Consider the following 25648-nt stretch of genomic DNA (forward strand, 5'->3'; position numbering starts at 1 on the left):
TCATTCGCTTGTGGCTTAATTCCGTGGTTTAATGGTTTCAATATCAGGCATCTGTGCTGGAGTTCCTGTGTTCGAATCCTGCCGTCGGACAACTTTAATGACGTTTATTTAATAATTTATTACGCAATACACTGTTGAAAAGGAGGAATATTATTGAGGCTAGAAAGGTTCTCCTTCTAGCATCTGTAGTGAGAAACTCTATGTGCATAACCACACTCCAGCCATAGAGTTTTCTACAAGCTATGACCTGTGCTATGGCTGCAACAACGACCAAAAAGTGAAAAAAAAAGTGTTCTAACTGTGGCGCTAGTAGGTATCTTGCTTCAGAGAAATGTTGTTCGTCTACTTGTGGTATAAGCATAAGTAACACGTGCTTACGAGTCAGCTGACGCAAGCGAATACAATCGGAAGTCGTAGCGCCGTCAATCGTGTTTCTGAGACACCGATAACGCTTTAACCGGCGTTACGGAGTTATTTCAGGGATATTATACGGTGTCTAGAGGCATCACCACCTAACGGCAAATACAATTTCAACGGAGTTTTCGAGGTAGGTGCGCCATGTTCATTAAATCGGGATCAGCATATGTACTACGCACTTGTTGCGCGTTCCATCTGGAGAAGACTAGAATACGAGCGGTGGAGCCTGCAAATGTGCTTGTTGACGTCGAACTGCAGGGATGCCATTGCTGTCCTTTCATTGGAACAGAGATCTAAAATTTGTTAAGGGGGGAAGCCGCACTGTCGTCGAAATGTAATGAACAGGGATTGTCCATTTTAATATAGCGGCAGGGCTCCTTCTTAATTTTACCTGACAGCTTCCATGAGGACGTGTCAGCGACTATCAAAAACCACTGCGCTGATGCATACATTACGTCCCAACAACTACGCATGAAATGAAGTGCTGCTTGTGTTTGGCTGCACACTTGATAACTGCGACATGTGGCATGCTCTTAAAAGCTTCATATCTGCAGTGTCGGCTGATTTCCGAAACAAAAGGTAGCACAAGAAAACTAGGCGCACCTCCGCAGGGTAACTTGTCTGTTTGTGTTAGCAGTTCAGCTGAAATTTTACCATGTCTAATGTCCCAGATTTAGACGTTGATATGCGCCGTACTACGTCTGAAATGTGCAGCATAGAAAATGTTTAAAGCATAACGAACATGTCATTAGGTTGGCTGTACACTGCATCAACCTGCTCCGCACTCGTGCTTACTGTGTAGAGAAAAATGAAAGAAAAGCGGGGAGGTTAAACAGAAATTATGTTTGCTACCCTGCACTGGGGGTTGTGGGAGGGAGGCTATTGCTGAGTGCTGCTGGCCGACTTGGTTACTGGCATCATAAAGCATTATTAGCATTGGTAAAACCTGGACAAGAACATTACTAAAATCTTAACAAAACGCCAAGAAATCGGGACACGTTCCAGGATTGTGCATGGCCCACCACATAACGTTTAGTTTGCTTTTATAGTTTGTCATGCTTATCATGCTCTGGCCACCAATACATGTGCTGCATTATTTAAATATATCTCAAGCGGCAGCCAGCTCAACCAGTTTTTTCTCCTTTAAGGTATTCCAGAAGTGGGCTGGAAAACAAGAGTACTGCTCCAGTTTAAATGTATACTTATCAATGGTTTTCGAAGCTGCAAAAGTGTGTCCGCACATGTCAATGCATATAATACCGGTGTCACATGGTCACTTTATATTGTCAATTCCAATCCATCCGGTTAAAAATTTTTCACTTCAATTGGCTCCCTCTCGCAGCTTGCTCAAAGGTGCTAATTGCGACTGATACATTTGTTCCCAATCTGGCTCAGTCACGATGCTTGGAGGAAAAGGGCTGTAAGAAGTCTGAAAGGGACCTAAGCAAATTGTACTTTCGTTTCTCAAATGGGCTGCAGCGTTGTGGGATTTGATAGCCAGCCCCACCGATTATGAAGGCAGGCATCGTGATGACGAAAAATGAGAAGAAAATTCTATTTGCATTGTGGGTACTTGATCACAGTCCTGAGTGGTTCTGGTTAACGTAGGCATCAGGACGGTCTTAAATAACCTCCTGCATAAGCCGAGACAATCAGCAGAAAGGAAAGCAAGGGGCCTCCACAGAAAAGCTTGTTTACCCGCCCCTCATGGTTTCTTGTGTTGTCGGACTCATGTCGGGAAGGGGCTGTTGGTGCGCCCATGGAGGTGCCAGTGCTTGTGTGTTCGGTTCAGTTCTCTTGTTGACTTGGGTCAGCTCAGGGAGTGGCAAATGCTAAAGCAGTGATGTTTTCTTGAAGAGGCGGACAATTAGTTACACAATGGCAGGCAAACTGCAATGTTGTCCAGACTTGTGACACTGATTTTCAGGCCTATCATAACAAGACAAAGCATAGCATGCAAATGCACAGTGATTGGATGGATTTATGGCAAACCTCTGATGTTTTGTGAGTGAGTGCCTGGAGTGAAAATGCAACTATGTAGTTCAGTAACGTCAACCTTTTACATTCTGAAAGGTCACGCATAACTATGATAAACCACTGTGGAACTTGCTGCATTACACCCAAGGCGCATAAAGTAAACGTACTACATTTATAGTTCTCGCAATTTGGAAGAAAGGAAGGACAGTTTGCAGCTCAAGTGATTCGGATGCCATGGGCACATAGGCCGAGTAAACCACTATTGCTCCCTGCCAAGGCTAAAATATTACTTGCAGTTGCGTGGCAAAGTGAGTACAAGCACATTTATTATATCACTAGAAACAGTATAGAAAACATCAACTGGGACAATCTGTAATTTTTTCTAGACACCCAACATAAATTTGGGACATTTTGGGATAATGAAGTCCCTGAAAACCAGGTGCAAGCAATTTGGTAGATGCATGTACATAGCCAACACCAATGTTTGGACATCCTATGAAACCAGGATAAGTCCCCACAATGCCAACTCTAAACATTATTACATCGAAGACGAAACATGAAATGCTGCAGTTACCAGCCCTGATCAAAAAAAAAAAATTTTTAAGGTACGGTTCAACTAACTCTAAGCTTGCCAACTGTGAACTGCCTGTGCAAGGCCACCAGCAGGCCGTGCGAGCACCGAGTCACAGTCAGCATAAAGTGGCAAGTAGGGCACCCAAGCGGTGTGGGCTTTCCACTAGGGATCATTGCTTTTGTCTTCGGAAGTCTAATAAAAGAGGCAAAATCTGGTGAAAGCATGCATGCTTGCCCAGAGGTGCATCCAGTTGCTAATTGTGCCATATTTGCACCAACTGTCACACCATTAAAAAAAATAAAATATGGTGGCACAATGTGGCATCCCAGCGTTATTTTCGCAACTGAAAAACTGATATGATGGTGCCTAGTTGTAAATGACACAAAAAGAAAAGAATGGTGTCACATGCAAAACAGGAGTTGTTTATAAAATGCTCTTCTCCTGTTGCAAGTTTTACATTGGAAAGACTGGAAGCTGCCTTAATAACAAACCGAAGGAGGATCGTGCACAGGTTCAGGCATTAGCAGGGTCAGGACATCTAGCAGACCATTGTCAAAGATTTGAATGAACAGCAGGGTATGGCAGTGCACATGTACTGGGTAAATTCAAGGTGCCAAAGTGAAGGTTAATATATACAAGGCCTTCTGCATACAAAAAAAAAAAAAATCGACAACTGAACCAGTGCACCTTCTAATGAGATTTCAAAGGAAGAAATTGATTGGTTGAACAAATAGGATGTGTACTGCATGCTTTATAGGTGGTATGATCAATTTGTGATGTAATCTTGAACTTTGCTGTGAATATGAGCCTCTTGTGCATGTAATCTTATGTGCAGTATAAAACTGTTTGATGTCCAGAGCCTTTCTTGTGCATTTTGCATTTGGGTTTCATCTTCCATAGTGCTGGAACCATATTTCATAATGCCAGTGCAAGTGCAATGATTTGTGCATACGTGCTAGTGTAACATTTACTGGTGTCACAGGCTGGTTGATTTTTTATACAGGCACTGGACATTATGCAGAAATATGAGATGTGTTTAAAAATCGCAGTGAATGGTACCTGAAAGAAACAGAAGTTACTACACTGCACAACACTGCAAAGCTGAGCCAAGTGATCTTTTTGCCCATTGCCGACAATGGCAGGCTGGCTTTTAGTTCCTTGCGATAGGGTGCACGCTTGTGTATCTGCTTTTGTTGGCCTCTGTGGTAGATGCACAGAGTGTTGCACAATTGAATTTCTCAGCACATCCTCATATGCTTCATTCAAGATGCTTTTCCCCCCTTGTCTTTCTGTTGGTGCTCTGAGCTGCTGCTGTGAGTATGGCTGCCTGTTTCGCAGGGCGGCATCATGTTCAGTTCCATATTTGGCCGGAAACGGGCTCCTGCAGGGCAACCAGCAACAGTCCAGGAGAGCCAGCAGGGTGACTTTGTTGTCTTTGAAAGCACAGGTGTCTACGAACCACTACCAGCTGCAGAGAATCCTCTTGTTAGTGCCCATTTCTTTGCTTTGCATTGATTGATTGCGCGGTTTGTGAAATACTGCATGCTCTGAGCTCAGAAAGCAAGGCCAATGTAATTAAATGTTTGTAGTACTAAATGCTTATTTATTCAGGTTGACTTGAAGGCCTTTGAAAATGGAGTTGGAAAGAGGAAGGGTGCTGTCAAAGACACCGTTGAATTACATCACAACAACATTGATGCTTTTTCTGACAAAGCTTCATCACGGAATTTCGTAGATGTGAAATTTACGAACAGTTATGAAACTTGTTTTAATAGGAAGCTATAGCTCGGAGGCTCCTATCTAAGTACATGGGAAAGAAGGAATCATTTTTCCCGGCAACCACTGCACCAAATTTGATGAGATCTGTTGTATTCAAAAGAAAAAAAAAAGAAAATTGTTGTGACTGTTAGAAGCGAATTCTTGATTTAAGTCATTCATAATGTTGAGCCACCTCCTTGGACTAACGAAGAAGACGACGATGGCCAGGACATTGTGCATGTTCAGCCAGCTTGGCCATCCCTGTAAGTAGTCTGCTTATAATCGTGCTGTGCTTTCATCTATTTGATGTCCTGTCCAGTGGAGGTGCTGATTACTCCTGCCGCACAACAGAGCTCATAAGCGGTCGGCGCTGCGGTGCAACCACCGTGGCAGACCAGCACCCTCAGTCTGCGCTGCAGACCACGATTGTTTTAGCCCATCCTCAAGACCCTCGAATGTTCAACTGGACTGATGGTGTCAACGTTGAGGAGTGGCTGACAATATGAATGAGTGAGAGATCAAAATCAGTGGGCCCTAACAGTCCCGCTGGCCACTGTGGTCTTTTATCTGAATGGAAGGGTGAAGTTGTGGTATGACGATCATGAGGCCAAACTTGGGAGCTGGAATACATTTAAGCAAAAGCTCTGTGACCTGTTCGGTAAGGCCTCCAGTCACAAAATCACTGCGAAGAAACAGCTGTGAACTCGTGCCCAAACATGTGCAGCACAGGATGTGGTGGTGCTGTGTCATAAAGCTGACAGTGACATGACAAAGTGTGACAAGGTAGGCCATGTCCTGAAGGGGATAGTAGATGACGTATTCAATCTTGCTCAGGTGCAGAAATTGCGCTACCATCGATGCCGGGGTCGAGGAGTGCCAGCGCCTTGAGCCGGCCTAGAGCCGTCATATTGAATGACCATTTCCCCAGCTTCCCAACACCGCCGCGACATCTTGTGCAGAGCGGCCGTCATCTCACCTTTCACCATGTTCAACCGAATTAGAGGATTGTCTGCCGCGAAATCGAAGTGATAGCTCCAGCTTTAACAACAGCCAACTCTAACACGGGTGACTCAAGTGCGCTAGTGGTTTCACTTGTCCAAGTCATCATGCGAAATGAACTCTCGAATCTCGGGCTTAATACTGCTTGTGCTGTGGACAGTTGTACGTCCACTTCTGTGAGTCCGACATCGTTATCTCATTATCAAAGGAATGCTCCATGACCTCGGAACCCTGCTGATTGGAGAACTGAAGATGATTGACCTATCTGCTTTAACTGCCGCTGTGTCGGGCACATTACTCGCTGCTGTAACAACTGCAGGTTGTTCCCACAAAGCACTTCATCCTTTTCCCATGCTCGCCACCTGGATTGCAGCCCTTTTGAGTCACCATTTGCGGCATGCCCATACAATCCTCACGCTGCCACGACATGGTCCAGCTGCTCACTGTCACCTAGAGGTCACCCGTGGCTTTCATAACCTTTCAGTCGTACATACTTCCACTCACTGCCACCTCACTGCATGAAGTTGCCTGGCAACCGTGGCTCCTTCACTCTGGAAAACTTGACGATGCAGCACCTGGAGGTAACGCTGCATGCATGACTCCGCCCCATAACCCCCTAGTTACTGTGCCAACTTGACTCGACAAAAGTTTGCACCAACGCTGGTGGCCACGGCATAGGTGCAGTCCTCACCCAACGCCACGACGACCAGGAACGTGTCATTGCCTGCACCAGCGGCCTCCTCTCTTCGTTGCATCGGAATTGTTCAATAACGGAGTTTGACTGCCTCGCTTTAGTCTGGGCTGTTGCAAAATTCCGCCCTAACTTATGTGGCCGTACGTTTTCTGCCATCATGGACCACCATGCCCTTCGCTGGCTCTCGTCACCGAAGAATCCTACAGGAAGGCTTGGTCGCTGGGCTTTACGGTTTCAGGAGTACTCATTTGATATTCTTTACAAGTCTGGCTGGATGCACCAAGATGCTGACTGTTTATCACACTACTCTGTCGACGAGCGGGATATCGTTGACTTCGTCATGGCTATTTCAGATCTGGCCAACATCTGCACTGAACAGAAAAGTGACCACATGTTACGATCTATAATAGGCCACCTCCATTCTCGTCAGCCCAACCCATCACTTCGTCTGAGCTCCATGACTACATTCTTTACCATTGTAGTACCACTCCCGATGATCCGGGGCTTCTGCTTTTTCTCCCCAAGCAACTTTGTGCAACTGTTCTCAAAAAACTTCACAATGTCCCAACCACTGGCCATCTTGGAGTGTCTCGCACATACAAGCCCGTGCAGCGCTGGTTTTTCTGGCCTGGTCTGTACCGATCAGTTCGACACTACGTTGCTGCGTGTGACTTTGACGCTATGTTGCTGCATGTGACTTTTGTCAGCGATGTAAGTGGCCCTCGGCATTACCTGCAGGCCTTCTACAGCTCACTGACAGCCCACTGACATACCCAAGGAGCCATTCTACTGCATCGGTCTCGCAGTGGATCGCAGTTGAGACTGAGCTTTGCCCACTAGTTGGGCCATTGACGTCGCCGATTTCCTACTTCATGATGTTATCCTTCATGATGCCCCTAGGCAGCTGCTCACAGACTGAGGCCACTACTTCTTGTCCAAAGTTGTCCCTGACCTCCTTCGTTCCTGTTCTGTGGAGCACAAGCTCACTACTGCATACCATCTGCAGACCAATGGGATCACCGAGAGCTGAACCGCATCTTAACTATTATGCTGGCGATGTATGTGTCTTACAACTATCGGGACTGGAACAGCACTTTGCCATACATCACGTTCACGTACAACTCATCCCGTCACAACACCGCCAGTTTTTTGCCATTTTGGCTACTGTTTGTCCACCACCCAGCATTGCCTTTCGACACGCTACTACCTGTTGCCATACAACATAGCACAGAGTATGCCCATGAGGCTGCCGCATTAGCCCATCTGGCATGTCAGATCTCTCATGAGTGACTCGACTCACAATTATTTCAGAAGGACCGCTATGACCGCAACCACCAACACCTCTGCCTTTCTCTGGGATCTCTTGTACTTCTCTGGACTCCATCTCATCACGTAGGTCTTTCCAAAAAGCTTTTGTGGCATTACAATGGAGCTTACAAGGCTTTACGGCAACTTAGTGACATTAATTATAAAATCGTGCCACTGGACACTTCTTCACCACCTACCCTGTCATCTCGGGACGTGCACGTATCCATGTTGAAGTCACAATTTTCTGCCGCCTCCTGCTCATGTAATTAGTCTGCACCGAGATGCCGCTTCGCCTGCCAGGGAAGTTAGACGTTATGAGCCACCTCCTTGGACTAACGAAGAAAGCAACGATGGCCAGGTCGTTGCACATGTTCAGCCATCTTGGCCATACCATGCTTAGCTGATCGATTTTGTTACGTGAACAAAGGATTAAGAACTGGAGACTATTCACAAAGTATATTTACAAAGGATAACTGCAGCGCTGGCCAGTTCAGCTGACAGCTCGAGAGCCAGAGAGCGTTCGTCGTCTTCGTCTGGGCGCCCGTGTGTATCGTCCACAAGAACCACGGAATATGCATCTGCATTTGAACCCGAATATATTGTTATGGGGATGCTGGGAGTATAGACTGAATATATTTACAGTATGTATACAAGCAAAGTCAATGTGGTCAAGATGGCTGACCAGCAACAAGACGCAGCAGCCAGCATCTCGCGATCTTCTTCCTCTCTCTCTTCTGTCATCCTTCCGTAACAGGACCCCCGGGTAGTGAAGTGCCGTCTCGGCTCATGGTAGGCAAAGAACTGCGAGCAAAGTATGGCTTCCGCCGTGAAAATTGCACGACGTCAACAGACGGCGGACTTGAGGATAGATGAAACTGTAATGGCGCAATCTCGTAATTGACGTCGTTAACTTGACGTCGGACTTCATAAGGCCCTGTGTAGCGAGAGAGGAGCTTCGGGGAGAGGCCGACCCGACAACATGGTGACCAAATCAGCACCCAAGCACCTGGGGCAAACTGAACATCGTGATGGCACAGGTTGTAACGCTCTTTTTGAAGATGCTGCGAGGTTAAGAAGTGAGACTGGGCGACTTGACGCGCCATGTGAGCGCAATCGATGACTTCACGAGCGTACTCAGTGGCAACGTGGGGCACAGAAGGTAGGATGGTGTCAAAGGGCAAAGTGGGGTCGTGACCATACAAAAGATAAAAGGGTGAATATCCTGCGGTGTCATGTCGGGACGAGTTATACGCGAATGTCGCATAGGCCAGCGTGGCGTCCCAGTCGCGGTGATCGTTGGAGATGTACATCAACAGCATCTCTGTAAATGTTCGGTGTAGCTGTTCCATAAGACCGTTCGTTTGTGGGTGGCAGGCGGTGGACAGCCTGTGGTCAATGGCACTACAGCGGAGGAGGTCATCCACAACTTCAGACAAGAGCAAGCGGCCACCATCTGTAAGTAAGTGTTGAGGTGCACCGTGCTGGAGAATGACGTCGTGAAGGAGAAAATCGGCGAAGTCAATTGCGCAACTAGTCGGCAACGCCTTTGTTATCACGTAGTGTGTCGCATAATCAGTCGCGACAGCGATCCACTTTTTCCCTCTAGTCGTCGTCTGAAAAGGGCCAAGCAGGTCAAGGCCAACGCGAAAGAAGAATGGTTCAGGGGGAACATCATTTGAATGGAGTCGGCCGACAGGTGGCAGGAGAGGTTTCTTCCGGCGCTGACACAATTCGCAAATTGCTGCATAACAACGCACAGAGCGGTAGAGACCCGACCAGAAGAACCGGCGTCGTACACAGTCGTATGTACGCAAAACTGCAAGGTGTCCGCCGTCGGTGCATCGTGAAGTCATTTGAGAATGACAAATCGCAAGATGGCAAGGAAGGACAAGGGCAACTCAGGGCCATCAGGGTTGATATTGCGGCGGTAGACGATGCTGTCATGCAGCACAAACATGCGTCATGTGCCGTCGGTGCTGCCTGATTGCACCCCGGCGATGATGGACTGTAAGGATGCATCGCATTGTTCAGCGCACCTGTCGGTCATGTCAGTCAAAGCCATCACGCAGGTCACTGGATCATGCACAACAGGATCGGGAGGATTCACGGGGTGATGCGAGAGCCAGTCAGCGTCCTTGTGCAGGCATCCAGACTTATAGTTGACAACAAATGAAAATTCCTGGAGCCGCAACGCCCAGCGACCAAGCCGTCCTCTGGGGTCCCGGAGGGAAGACAGCCAGCAGAGGGCGGCGGGGTCTGTAACGACTGAAAACGTGCGGCCATACAAATATGGCCAGAACTTAGCAACAGCCCAAACTAAAGCCAAGCACTCCCGCTCGGTGACGGAGTAATTTCTCTCAGCAGGTGACAGCAGGCGGATGGCATAAGCTATCACGCACTATATACCATTCTGCTGTTGGACAAGAACAGCGCCGATGCCGTGGCCGCTTGTATCAGTGTGGACTTCGGTCAGTGCAGATGGGTCAAAGTGGGCAAGTATGGGAGGGGTGGTCAGAAACCCAGTGTGATTGGCGAACGTGTGAGCTTGCTCCGGGCCCCACGAGAACGGCTTGTTCTTTAGAAGATCTGTCAAAGGCCGAGCAACGTCGGCAAAGTTTTTGACGAAACGGCGAAAGTAAGAACACAGGCCGACGAAGCTGCGCATGTCAAAAGCAGAATGTGGCACAGGGAAACTGTGTACGGCGCGAACTTTTTCCGGATCTGGTTGGACACCGGATGCGTTAACGAGGTGTCCCAATACGGTAGTCTGACGGTAATCTGAGCTGCAAGGGCTGCTCTAGACTACTTGAATATAGCCAGACTAGATGCAAGGCTTTAAGCAAACCAATGTGTTAGTGTATATGTGCATCCCTTTTTCCTATCCTCTTCATCATCTTCTATCACTCTTTTTTTTTGTCCCCTTTCCTTTTTACCCTGTGCGGTGTAACAGGCCAGAGCATGCTAGCTCAGGCCAACCTCTCGGTCTTTCTAATAAATTGTCTCTCTCTCTCTTTCTATACACTTTTCTTTACAATGACAGTGGTAAGTTTCCAGTCAGGATTTGGTAATACCTGCCATATGCAGTCCAACCTATCTTTAAATTTCTGTAAATGTCCTCATGATCAGGTACCCTGCCAGTAATTGAACTAGATAGATGTACTTCTGCACCGACTCTAGAGGCTGACTAGAGATCATGAATTTTTGTTTCCTTGCCTGGCTATTGAACATTATCTTTGGATTCTGCATATTAATCTTGGACCCTACTCTTACACTTCCTTGGTTAAGGTCCTCTTTTGTTTGTTGCAATTTATTCCCAGTTTTTGTGAACAGGACAATGTCATGTGCAAACCAAAAGTTGTTGAAGTATTTGCTGTTGATGCTCAGAAACGTACGTACCATAGGTACACACATGGATATCCCCCGCAAAAGTGCATGAAGTACCGTAAGAAAGCTAACACATTAAAGGGTGGCTCAGGGTGGGGATTGCTGTTAGCTGCTGCATGTGGTCTTGGTGTTAGATTTTTGCTGAAATATTTGCTACATGTTTGTGAAATCATTACACCTTGATGCTCTGAGCAGACTTACCACGCAGAATGCCTTTTTACGTTTGCATTTCGTACTTAATTGAATTCTTCATCGTTTGGATCTTAGAAGTGTCGTGTGCATCGCAAAGGACTAACCTCCGCCTTGCTGCCAGTGCCCATCTGCTTTGGCTGGCACTGGCTCGCCTTCAGATATATTGTGTGGCTTCTACCTTCTGTAACATTAGAAAAAAGATACTCAATATGGGTAAAACTTTCGCTTTGTGCGTTTCCAAGCAGGTCACTTAAGGAATTTCAGATTGTGAGAACTGCAGCGGAAACGGCAGTTAATTGATTTATGCAGTGGAATTGCATTGGCGGCCCAGTGCTAACTCAGACGTTCGTTCAGCCAGGCATTTCGTGACTTCATTGACTAGTGTACACATTTCCATTAACAAATTCACGACTAATCTTCCTGGGGCAACTTTGATGGCACTTATTCGGCAATTTCACATGTAAATATTCATTGGTAGCAAGATCACTACAATATGTACTGGCATCACACCGTGTGGAGTCGTTTGAGTCTGCACTGATGATTTCTGCCTAATATTGAGGTACAGCAACAGTATTACGGCAAGAGTAGAAATAAAAAGAAAATGATTGAGACATTGATTTTAGCCAGCAAAACGAAGCGGCTACATAACACTAGCTCCACTTTGTATAACTGGCCTTTGTTGCGATTGTCTGTAAGACGCTTCCTGCACATATGTGGACTAGATTGTCGTAAACTCTGGTAACATTATGTACATGTCTCCTCAGGTAGAGGCCTGCTCCTTTCTTGCATCTGTTACTGCTGAAGTAGTGATCTGGCAGTTGAACAAAGGGAAAATCACAGCCGAAAATTTCAGCTATCCTTGCTATAAGGTATTGTCTGCTGCTACTGCTTCACGAGTGTACTTTCAAAAGCACCCACTAAGTGGCCATTAGTGGCAGCTCTGTAGGTAGTGCACTATGCATATAAGCAGCTGCATCACGTTGTAGACGCCATATGCTAGATCATTGCACACCGGCTCAGGGTGGTGACTGAAGCGAAGCAAAATAAAGGAATGCTTTCTATTAATTGCTGCTGTTACACCGCTGCCTTATCGCTTTCATGTAGCCATCAATAAAGTCGTGTAGCTATGTCAGTTCTTTTAAACCACTTTTGAGAGTGCTGTTGTTGCCTGCGCAAGCGTAAAAAATTTTGGGAAGTAGTAAATCCGAAACCATAGTTATCATCCCTTGTGTCGATAACGAAAGACAGTGACCCTCTTCTGCAGTCCGATGTTGCGGAAAAATTGAACACTTTTTTCTGTTGGCTTTTCACATCAGAAGAACCAGTGACTCCAGATCTGAGCTTTTTCAGCTTAAATACTTCTTTTTTTTTACTGATTTTTTGGCGATGTAAATAAACTTCAACTTCAACGAATGACCTCAGTCACTCGCAAAGGTTTAGAACCCGCTATAGATCGTCTACCAGTTAATTCGGCACCCAGACCAGATGACATCTGCACAAAATTGCTAAAGCTTACAAAACGAGCTATATTACGTATCTTGGTTGCTATTTTTCAACAGTCAGTTGATACAGGATGCGTGCCTGATGCCTGGAGTTGTGCACGCGTGATTCCCATTTTTAAATCTGGTGATTCCTCCTTAGTCTCAAACTACAGGCCCATTTCACTAACAAGCATATGTTGTAAATTACTAGAGCACATCATATCATCCACCATCATGAAATTCTAACAGATCACAATTTCTTCTCTAGCAATCAGCATGGTTTCCTTCGTGGTCGTTCCTGTGAAACTCAACTATTCGAATTGGTAACTGACCTCCATGAAGCCGTTCATGGTGGACAATTCAGGGAATCCCTGTTGAGAAAGTATCCACATTTAAATATCTCAGAGTTCATTTATCCTCTGATTTATCTTGGAACGAGCACATTAATACCATAACCAGTAAGGCATCCAGAACACTCTGCTTCATTAAACGTAACTTATACTTGGCGAACTCTGCTACTAAGTTATTAGCATACACTACACTTGTTCGTTCAAAGGTAAAAGTAAACATCCATTATTTGGAATCCGCATCAAACCTATCTGATCGTTCAACTCGAAGCAATACAAAATAAAGCAGCAAGGTATATCACAAAATATACTCGCAAAACTAGTGTTACGGATATCAAGGAATTACTTTCATTGCCCTCTCTTCAAAACCGCCGGCTAATTACATTGTTATCACATTTTCATGCACTTTATCATAGTAGATTCCTGTTCTGCGAATCTTACATCAATGCAGCTCATAGTATTTTTCAGCGTTTTGATCACCCATTTAAAGTTCAACCCTTTTTTGCTCGCACTAATCTGTATTGTCATTCACCATTACTTTTGGCTATACGTATATCATTGGAATAAACTACCGAGGGACATTGTATCTGCCATTAACCATGATGTTTTTTTTTAACAAGTTGAAGATTTTCCTAAATGTGTGATTATTTCTGTGTTGAGTGCTTACTTGCATATGTTATTCTTTCTGTATATAATTATGTCACTGTATCTTACCAATGTTCTTTTTTACACGTTTGTAATTGTAACTGGCTCCCCCCTATGTAATGCCAGAATGTGCCTTTAGGGTATATGAATAAATGTGAGGGCTCACGCAGTATTCAATATGTTGTTTGCATTTTTCAGCAAGACTTTAGAACAAGGAAAAAATAACTAGGATAAATGCAGTGGGCTTGAAACTGTTGAATTGTATGTTTTCGAATGTGATGCACAGTTTGACATGCGATGTCATGCAATTGTAGAAGTATTTTCGAAGTTAAATAATTAGTTTGGACTAATTAGCTAATGAGTGATGACTGAAGTTTTCTAGTTTACGCAAGGTGGTTTCAAGCAAAACACTGTTACTCCCATCTTCGTATCCTGTAGCCTCTTTTTTAAATAGCTCAGTCGGTGTTAGCTGGAACACACTGTAGAAGAACGAGAGTTATCACTGTGATTAAGCATACAGAATTCATGAATTTGTTTAATGCTATGGCAGAAAGAAAGATTGGTACAGTTAGATAGATGTGGTTGCTTCTACGGAACAGCATTTTGTTTCCTCATTGTAAACATCTTTTTGTTTGTTCAGCAGGAGATAGTGGTACCTTAATATCATTGTGATTTTGCAAGAGCCCATAATGTCCTTCTTGTCCATATATCACCTCGCAAAGTTTTTCAAAACTGCCTTTGGTCGTACCAATGAAATGCAAACAGCAATGTTTGTGGCAAACAACATGATTAGCACAGCCTGCTGCACATGCTCAGTTCAGGCGATAGGTGGGAGGATGCATGTTCTACTGCAGTATACCTGGTCCTAGTTTAATGCATAGTTGTTTAGCATACTGCCAGCACAGCTGTTTATGCCACATGGTACCGTTAAAGGCAGTGAGTGCACGCTAAGTTTAAGCTTGGCTTTATGGCATATGCTGCTTTCTTCTTTTTCTTTACGCATTGTATAAGACCTCCTGTATTTCTTTCAACCACACAAACTGGAATTAGGGGCCTACTTCTTACCTGTCTAAAATAAAGCCGACCTATGAACCTTCTCTATGCCCACTTTTGGATGTTTTTGTGCAGAATATTCTTTTGAATGTCTGCTTGCCTTATGAGGCAAGCAGACATTCAAAACGGTAGACCAAATTGCACCTTCTAGTGCGATTGCTGAAGCTATTGACATCAGTGCCTGGCATTGACTTTTGCATTGCTCCATACCTTTTCTTCTCTCCATTCAAAAGTGTAGGCTGAAAGGTTTGTGGAGCAGAGAGTGTATAGGCACTGGTGCAACGATAGTGAAATACCAGTTGATCAGACATCGCACAGACTTCTTAGCTGAAAGCACGATTACAAAATACCTCACCCGCAGCATGGAGGTATATTTGTTTCACTTGAATGAATGATTTTATTGTGATGGCAATTACATGGACACTCCAGGTGAATTTTCACCACTGCTGTCAATGTGAGGTTCCGTGTAAATTCCATGTGCAGTAAATTCGTGGCCACATGCTGCATGCTGTAGGTGCAAGGGTGAGCCAAGTAGGTTGGTGGCTTGACATGGCACATTGCAGTGGAGGAGGGCAGGTAGGATCTGCCTGTTTGTTGCGTGTGCAAGTGCATTGCGAGGAAGTGGTGGGATATGCATGTGCTAGGAGGGGGCAGGTTTCATGCTTCTCTCCTACTCCGGCCTCGTCTGCGTATGGCGCAGGCCATTTGCTCACTATGGGCAATTTTTCGCTCGCTGCTGGTGCTGCTGTTCATCGCGTCACCGTCTTGACAGCGAGTGTCTGCGGTCATTGGGTGTAATTTTGTTGCTCTCTTGTGGCACCTTGAAAAGAAGTTTGGCGACTGGTACAACCCAGCGGCTCTGTCTGCAAACACAGATGGAACCATGCTGTTAAGCTTGGGTGAGATCAGTGATAGTTGAGCAAGTTGGTATGAGGTCATGATGGTTATACAGGGCAAGGGAGCATTTACATGTGGAAAAAAGAACAGGAAAAGACAAGGCGCCGACTTCCAACAAATTTATTGTCTCGTGCAACAACGCGCGCGCGCGCGCGCACACACACACACGCACGCATGCACACACACGCACACACACACACACACACAGATATTGCAAAGATCACAAAAAGAAAATTAGAAACAAGCAAAAACCAGCGAAAAACAGGAAAGAAAAAAGAAAAACGGTGGTGGGATACCGATGGTTGTCAAGGTGTACAGTCGCCGACCGTTTATTCGGACCTCACGGGGACTGCGGAAATGTCCGAATAAACAGGTGTCCGAAAAAGCAGATTAAGAAAAAAAAATGAAATCCTTTATTTCCACGCACTTCTTCGGGCTCGGCAGTAGGCTTGAAGAAATCGTGAGTGCGCCGTTGCACGCTGTCCCGTTTACGCGCAATCAGATAAGCCTGAATCTCGGAGAGAGTCGTACGGTCACTATAGGCGGCTGAAAGCACAGTCACTGCTTGTGCACGCTCCGCATGCGACGGCAGCGTAGCACATGGTGCGTCATCGTCCGGCGGAGCAGCAGAAACCTAACGAACGATCTCGCCGTCGTCGAGTTCTGCGCATGTCAGTACAGCAGTGTCAGCACTTGTGAAACTGTCAAATGAGACGGTGTCCGGAATCACAATGCAACCACTGCGCAGGTCTCGGCAGAATATTTTCCGCGTCAGTAGGGAGCACATCGGAAGGCGACAAATCTTAGGCCTCCCGGCACCCGCTTGCCGGCATTCCCCAGCGCAGTCTGCGCGGGCACTGTCGGCGCCATTAGACACTTGACGCGATGTTTCCGTACGCCACGTTGGATCACCGAAACCTCGACACAGCACACAACGCAAACACCACCGTGCCGACACCAGTCGCACAAACGAAAAACGTGCTGCTCGCAGCGTCTTGCGCGAAAGAAAGAAATCAGCTGCTGGATTGTCTTGACATGGCTTACTAAGCTGAAACCGGAACTACTGTACGACCACTCTATCGAACCAGGCATAAACGATGATGATGAGCGGGGATTTCCAGTAGCGCCACTTCGTGGGGCAGCAAGGAGGCTCCGTTCAAAACAAAAATGGCGTTCAGCAAGTCGAACTATGCGCCGCGGTCAGAGTTTGTGCATGATGCCCTCGAACGAGTTGGCTCAAGAAGTGTCCGAAAAATCAGACGAGGGGTTGCAGGGCGTCCGAACTTTCGGCAGTTGTTATACATTATGGTCTATGGGGAGAATGGCGGTGCCGCGAAGCTGACCGAATAATCGGGCATGTCCGAATTTTTGGAGTCCGGAAAATCGGTCGGCGACTGTACGTAGTGGAGTGCTTCTTGCACCACACATTAATGCTTTCTACTGAATCAGCAATGGCATGTCTGTTGCACATGATCCCGTTTCTGTCTATGCATATTTGAGTTTTCAGTGGATGGTAGCTTTGTCCATATGGTCTGCATCATGTAGGTAATCTGATCCATGTGTGTGCGCATGCATATAAATGTTTTATGCTGAGCCTATTCCAGGTTTCTGCTTCTTTCTACTTTTTCCAGGTGAATATGGAAACTCAGCGGTCTCCGCCTCCTACAAGCCAGCCACATGGCATTGATGGTGTGCCCTTTCAACTCAACACCAGCCTGGCTCAGTCTGGTACCACCACTGGTGATGTGGACGCGCTTCTTCGCAGGTTGCGTGCCATGGGTGACCTGTCCTGGACTGAATACGACTACAGTGTTGAGAGGCGCATACTGCATGACTATGCGTAGTGGTTGATTCTGTATGCATACTGCCACCATGCATGTCGACCGCCAAACAAGGTCTTTGTGCATTTGTGATGTGTGAAAATCACGGTTTTATTGAATAGTTGCAAATACATGACCTGCGATAAGGTCAATAGTGGATACGTGTGGCAGAATGAAAGGAGGTTTCTTCCGCTTGCAAACACATGCTGCCTTGTGTGCACAACTTGGATGGTGCAAGTGCATCAGGCAAACAACTGCTGGCACAAAATACTTGCTTGCCCTTGGAATGTCTGGCACACATTGTCTCTAATGTAGATGACATGTGTGAGGAACTACAGCCAGAGGCTTTATTCACTCCTGCGGTGTCACGGTTTTGTGACAGAAGCTGACTATGGATATTACTTAATGCAATTGTCACTAGTGCGGGCCATATATGGTGCTTATACAGTGTTTGCGCACATTTGTGCACATGACACATCTAAGCGCGCTCTCTGTACGTAATTATCTAATGCATGTCTACTTATGCATGTATACTGTATGATACTGTCTTATTGATGTAATCAATGATATAGAAATAACTGCAGTATTGTAATTAGTGGAAATATGTTCGATAGCGATGAAAGAAAGATAGCTGGCCACTTCTCTGCATGCATTATGGATAATTAGCTGACATCGCATAAGGTTGTTGTAGTGATGAAGTAGGTGTAACTAGACCAGATGTCTATAGAAAATTAAAATAAATTGTAATTGTTTATTGTTAACAACAAAGTGACCAATTGTCTGTAGTAAAGGCACAAGGCTTGTTTTGACGTAGCTGCCAGAATGAAATCTGTGTTCACGCCTGTTATTCTGTGTTTAAATAAAGAATGTCAATTTTCGTAAAGCTATCTTGAAACTTTGAATGGTGGTAAGTGCAACACATGGTGACAATTTTTCCCATCATTTGTACTGGCACTCAAGGGGACAGCAATTGAAACATGGGAGAAAATGTACACATGTGGAAACCGTTGTTCAAGCACAAAAATGGCTCTTGAAAATTGAAGAGACCATGCTTTCAGTTTGGGAGGTTCTGTGAAACTGGAGCTTTCCAATAGGAAACACGTTGAGCTCGTGGGGTCTCAGCTGCGCTTGTTAACACAGGAGACGACAGTACAGTAGTGGAAACACCATAGGCGGAAAGTTTCATTATTCCGGGAGCGATGGGGGGCGAACAGCTTTCCGACCCCACCCCACACACACAGAGGAAGAATTGTTCACTCAAGTGATGACCTTATACGAGTATCTACAAGACGCCACAGGAGACAATTCAATTTCGCAGCCCAAATCCCCTTGCATGATTTTTATTAGATGAGCCATGCGACAAGCTTATTCAGTTAAATTCAATTAAACACGTTAGGGATATATGCGTGTTTTGTATGTATTAAGTCGCCTTGCTGTAGCTACTAGCCCTGCCGTAGCTGCGAATGACTATGCGTAGCTGACGCTTACGCGGCCAGCGTGCCGCATCTAATTGTAGGTAATCATTGGTGGGTGCAACGATAAAGGCTGAGCAGGGATGGCTGATAGCTTCATTGCGCACTGTCTTCCTTCCTGGGCTGTCTTCCTGCGCCCCCAGTGTTGCAGATCGCGTAGTCTAAGTTAGCAGACAGGGTAATTGGACATCGTTGACAGAGGCCGTCCTGTAGTGGACAGAAAGATGGGTAGATAGGGATGAAGAATCTAATTTTCGGAGTCACGGTGACTCGCGTAGCTGTACAAACCGTTCATCCCCACTGCCGGCGTTCTTCATAATGCCAGCGTTGTAATAGTGAGTGCTCGTGGTCATACAGTTTTGATATTTACAGGTTTACATGGTCCATACATTACACTATGCTTATTGTTTGAATTAGTAAGTGAATGGTAACCGCAATTTATTCGGCCAATATAGCTAACGTATAGACTCGTGTAAGGTAGGCGGCGGTGGCGTAGAGGTAGACCACCTGCGTCGCGTGCAAGAGGTTCGAATGCCGGTGCCGCGCAATTTTCCACCGGATTTTTTAAAAAAAATCCGCGCGTTGATAAAATTGCATAAGCAGGCCTGGAGTGCGGCCTGATCCCGGTGACCAGAACCAGTAACGCACTCCCTCACCAGAGCAGGATTGGCCACCCTGTTGCAGTACTTGGCCACAACCTCCTATATGAACACAACAATCAAACCCCGGCCCTCAGTCCCCAGCAGCTGCGAAGCAACTGACCACGGCTGCGGTCAGACCTGCGACGCAGCAGAGGGTGCTAAGAATCCCTGGCACCGGACAGGCCGCCATTGGAATATGAACCTGGCAATTTAACGTTTAACGCTAGAACGTTATCTAGTGAGGCGAGTCTAGCAGTGCTATTGGAGGAATTAGAGGGCAGTAAATGGGATATAATAGGGCTTAGTGAAGTTAGGAGGTCAAAAGAAGCATATACAGTGCTAAAATGCGGGCACGTCCTGTGCTACCGGGGCTTAGTGGAGAGACGAGAACTAGGATTCGGATTCCTTCTTAATAAGAATATAGCAGGTAACATACAGGAATTCTATAGCATCAACGAGAGGGCGGCAGGTCTTGTTGTGAAAATAAGAGGTACAAAATGAAGATTGTACAGGTCTACGCCCCTACATCCAGTCATGATGACCAGGAAGTCGAAAGCTTCTATGAAGACGTGCAATCGGCGATGGGTAGAGTGAAAACAAAATACACTATACTGATGGGCGACTTCAATGCCAAGGTAGGCAAGAAGCAGGCTGGAGACAAGGCAGTGGGGGAATATGGCATAGGCACTAGGAATAGCAGGGGAGAGTTATTAGTAGAGTTTGCGGAACATAATAATATGCGGATAATGAATACCTTCTTCCGCAAGCGGGATAGCCGAAAGTGGACGTGGAGAAGCCCGAACGGCGAGACTAGAAATGAAATAGACTTCATACTCTGCGCTAACCCTGGCATCATACAAGATGTGGACGTGCTCAGCAAGGTACGCTGCAGTGACCATAGGATGGTAAGAACTCGAATTAGCCTAAACCTGAGGACGGAACGGAAGAAACTGGTACATAAGAAGCCGATCAATGAGTTAGCGGTAAGAGGGAAAATAGAGCAATTCCAGATCAAGCTACAGAACAGGTATTCGGCTTTAACTCGGGAAGATGACCTTAGTGTTGAAGCAATGAACGACAACCTTGTGGGCATCATTAAGGAGTGTGCAATAGAAGTCGGTGGTAACTCCGTTAGACAGGATACCAGTAAGCTATCGCAGGAGACGAAAGATCTGATCAAGAAACCCCAATGTATGAAAGCCTCTAACCCTACAGCTAGAATAGAACTGGCAGAACTTTCGAAGTTAATCAGCAAGCGTAATTGACAGCTGACATAAGGAAGTATAATATGGATAGAATTGAACATGCTCTCAGGTACGGAGGAAGCCTAAAAGCAGTGAAGAAGGAGCTAGGAATCAGTGGCACCCACAACGATAATGGAAGAGAGAATAGTCTAGAGGAATTCGAAATCCGACAGGTAACGCCGGAAGAAGTAAAGAAAGCCTTGGCAGCTATGCAAAGGTGGAAGGCAGCTGGAGAGGATCAGGTAACAACAGATTTGTTGAAGGATGGTGGGCAGATTGTTCTAGAGAAACTGGCCACCCTGTATACGCAATGCCTCATGACCTCGAGCGTATCGGAATCTTGGAAGAACGCTAACATAATCCTAATCCATAAGAAAGGGGACGCCAAAGACTTGAAAAATTATAGACCGATCAGCTTACTGTCAGTTGCCTACAGACTATTTACTAAGGTAATCGCAAATAGAATCAGGAACTTGGGAATCAGGAAAGTTAGGAATTCGATCCTAACTTTCTTAACACCGATGATCGAAACTTCATCTTTGGTTGCGTTTACCGTTCACCTTCCTCTTCAATTCCAGACTTTTGTATTTCTCTCGAAAAAATAATGGCAATGTTATCCGCTGAAACAAAAGTCATAATTATGGGTGATATGAACATAAATTTAATGGAGTCATCCCCGAGCTCTGTCAGTTATTCGTCTTATTTCCAAAGTTTTGGTTACGAATGTCTTATTAATATCCCTACTCGTTCAGCTAGTTCTTGGGGGTTCTAACACTCTAATCGATCATGCATTGTCTAATCTTTTGAATCCACCTGATGCAGGAGTACTTGAAAGGGACATTACTGACCATTTTCCTCTTTTTCTGCGCACTACATCTGCACATTGTTCCTATTCAAATTGTTACACCAAACTTGTTTTTGATAAATTGTTCTCAGCAGCAGTATCTCACACTGACTGGTCTTTCGCTCTTGACACAAATGATCCGCAGGTAGCCTTCTCGCTATTTATAACAAAGTTGATATCATGCTATCATACCTACTCTCAGATAAGTAAATGCACAAAGAAAGTGGCTTCACCTCAACATCCCTGGATCACCGATAGTTTGCTTAAGGTCATGCGCACACGAGAAAACCTATATAAAAAACTAAAAGGCAACGATTCAATTTAAACCTACATGCGCGGTACAAGAAATTTTGCAACACACTTTCTTCAGGGCTTAAAAAAGCTAAAACCAAATATTACGAAGAACAAATACTTAGATGTGGTTCGGACGTAAAGAAAAAATGGCAAATAGTGAACTCCTTTCTGAATAGGAAACAAGGAGCGGATAGCATTACTAAAATATCCCACGATGGTAATACTTATTTCGAACCTCTTATGATTGCGGATGCTTTCAGTAATTTGTTTTTTGCTAATAACTCCACTCAAACTCAACACAACTTATATGCATCAAAGCGCCTTCCACATTCATTTTATATGCTTCCAACCACTCCTGATGAGGTGGCATCAGTAATCAACAATTTGAAAATAACTAGTGCTGGACTGGACAACATTCATCTTGGTCATGTTAAAATAATTTCTAAATCAATATCATTTGCAGTGTCTGAAATTATTAACCTCATGTTTAAAACAGGCACATTTCCTCGCGAGCGTAAACGTGGTAGGGTTATTCCAGTTTTTAAGAAAGGCGATCGCTCATCACTATCTAACTACCGGCCAATCTGTGTTTTACCCTTTTTTAGCAAGGTCATCGAGAAAATAATCGAAAAACGATTCATCAAATACATAACCAAATTTAATATTCTTTCACCTGACCAATTTGGATTTAGATCCGGTTACTCTACTGACCTAGCACTTGCATCTCTTACTGATCAATTAAAGAAAGCCATTGACAACGGTGAATTCGCAGCATCCTTATTTGTAGACTTTTCAAAGGCATTTGACAGCATTGAGCACGAAATTATCTCAAACTGGATTCAATTGGTATCACAGGTCCTCCTTTACTACTATTACGCAGCTACTTACGAGACAGATACCAGGTTGCTAGTGTCTCCGATGCTCATTCTAAACCTAAAATGATTAATTTAGGTGTACCACAAGGATCCATATTGGGCCCGTTACTCTTTTTACTTTATATTACTGATCTACCTAACTGCCTCACATCTTCTAAATGTATACTATATGCCGATGATACAACAATTACTAATTCTGGCGAATGTCTGTCAACGGTAATAACCAAGCTTAATAGTGATCTTTATAACTTGTTAGAATGGTGCAAAATGAATAGACTGACCCATTAATCCTACTAAAACTAAATTTATTTTATTCTCATTCCAGAATAAATCATCACTATGCATTCCGCCCATTTCCATTGGTGACCATTTATTACAAGCAAGTGAAGAATGCACGTACTTAGGTGTTATTATTGACTGGAACCTAAAATTTCATCGCCATATAATGCATATTAAAAAGAAGTTATCACATGGAATGCGCATTCTCATCAGGGCGCGTGCGTCCATTTTTTTCACGACCTGTGTTGCTCTCACTCTATTTCGCGTTTGTACACTCTCACATTAATTACTGCATAACCTCCTGGGGTAACACGTACACTACTCACCTAAAACCGATACAAACCATCCAAAACCAGGCAATTAGAATAATCACGTCGAATCCACACACCGCCAATGCTAAGCAGTTACTACAAGCAAATAACATTCTAGACGTTGCAGCCCTTGTCAAGTACAGCCTTGCCACTCTTCTTTTCAAAATAATAAATGACAAAATATCATTATCGCTAATTCCTATATCATCTCTAACAAACACTAACTCAACACGTTTTGCGCTGCATAATAACTTCATTCTGCCCAAAGTGCGCACTAATTATGGGAAACAAGACATATCACTTTGCAGCCATATCATCATGGAATACATCACCATTTATAATAAAACTCCTGAAACCCCATCTATGTTATGATGAACTGAAAAAATTTCTGTTATGTAATATGTAAGTGACACTATGCATTGTATAATCCGATTTTGGTTTTAGACCTGCCATTGTTATGTACTCCAAGAAGTAATTAATTTATTTTTCTTTAATTTTTTGTCTTCCTATTTTACTTTCGTTTTATCTAGTTTCGAAATATTGCTTACTGCCGTTATATTGTCTATTAATTACTTCATCTACTTAGATTTGTATGTCATTATTTATTGTTACTGGAATTGTACCAATGCAGCTGTTGTTGCTTGCTAAATGAACTTTTCTGTTAACCATGAGCAGGATGTCCCAATTCAGTTGTAAGTATGGGACCTCCTTCTGTATACTTCTATCTGTATATTATTTTTATGTAATAATAAAATTGATTGATTGGTTGACTGATTGATTGAACACCTTAGACATCTGTCAAGCAAAGGACCAGGCAGGATTCCGTAAAGGCTACTCAACAATAAACCATATTCACACTATCAATCAGGTGATAGAGAAATGTGGGCAATATAACCAACCCTTATATATAGCTTTTATTGATAACGAGAAAGCGTTTGATTCTGTCGAAACCTCAGCAGTCATGGAGGCATTACGGAATCGTGGTGTAGACGAGCCGTATGTTAAAATACTGAAAGATATCTATAGGGGCTCCACAGCCACCGTAGTCCTCCATAAAGAAAGCAACAAAATCCCAATAACGAAAGGCGTCAGGCAGGGAGATGCCATCTCTCCAATGCTATTCACAGCGTGTTTACAGGCTGTATTCAGAGACCTGGATTGGGAAGAATTGGGGATAAAAGTTATTGGAGAATACCTTAGTAACTTGCGATTCGCTGATGATATTGCCACGACAAACTTGGTGACATTCAAGTTGCGCGCCCTTTGCATTGGGCACTGTGCACGCCGTACAGTGGTGTTGTTCAGCAACAACAGGAAGCGATCTTCGTGGCACGGGCAGCCAGTTGGACCCGGCTGCGTATTTAGAATTGCTCGTAGGTACAACGGGGCGTGCCACTTTTGACGGAGCTCGACGTTTCTGCGCAGGCGCGAGTAAGAGCGGGCGCGAGAGAGAAGATCTGGGGGCTTTTGCTCCTTGAATATATGACAGCCTAGGCACTACGGAGGAGGTTTCTTAGAGCGCGTTGTATTCGTTTGTCCCCTAGACATGCCGGCATTGCGGAGTTCGGTCGAGTTGGTTTATACGCTCCGCCGCTGGCTGCCCGCGCGGTGAGGCAGTGGGCGCGGACGCCGCTTGGTGATCGCTGTGTCTGAAGGGACAATGTTCTGACTGGTGTTTTATAAGTCGCGGGTCGCTTTTTTCGTCGTGACGATAGATCGGATTTTTTACAAGCACTGCTCCAGGAGGGCACATGTAACCGGCAAACGGAGGCCTCAGGAGAGCACCTGAGGTTATATTAAAGCAGGCGGCGCAGGATCTCCGGGGCACCCAAGCGGTAGCGGGGGATCAAAGCTGGAAGCTGGGCGGCCCGTGGGTTGGGGCCGCAGAGGCCGAAGCGTGCCTGGGGGTGTTCGCATAAAACATTGGCTGTCCGCGATAGCGGACAGCCGATCTTATACTCCCCTGGCATGCGCAGGCCTCTGCGAGCCCCAACCCACGGACCAGTCCGGCTTCTAGCTTTGATATCCCCGTTGCCGCTTTGGTGTCCTGGAGGCGCCGCCAATAATGCGAAATAATGACACGTTGTTTTCATTAGTAAAAACATGATCGATTAAATATGATTGCGTCGAGCGCCAACTTGC

At 45.1% G+C, this 25648-nt stretch overlaps 1 protein-coding gene across 1 annotated transcript; it reads left to right on the forward strand.

Moving 5' to 3' along the window:
* The first annotated feature begins 375 nt into the window (after positions 1 to 375).
* LOC126539978 (uncharacterized) lies at positions 376 to 18429 on the forward strand. Its single transcript, XM_050186805.3, has 3 exons — positions 376 to 547; positions 4307 to 4453; positions 17358 to 18429. Exons 2-3 carry the CDS (start codon positions 4316 to 4318, stop codon positions 17568 to 17570), a joined length of 351 nt encoding a protein of 116 aa, XP_050042762.1. The 5' UTR covers positions 376 to 547; positions 4307 to 4315; the 3' UTR covers positions 17571 to 18429.
* Positions 18430 to 25648: the final 7219 nt, after the last annotated feature.

This window comes from Dermacentor andersoni, chromosome 2 (genome assembly GCF_023375885.2).
Source record: "Dermacentor andersoni chromosome 2, qqDerAnde1_hic_scaffold, whole genome shotgun sequence".
In the NCBI taxonomy this organism is placed as follows: domain Eukaryota; kingdom Metazoa; phylum Arthropoda; class Arachnida; order Ixodida; family Ixodidae; genus Dermacentor; species Dermacentor andersoni.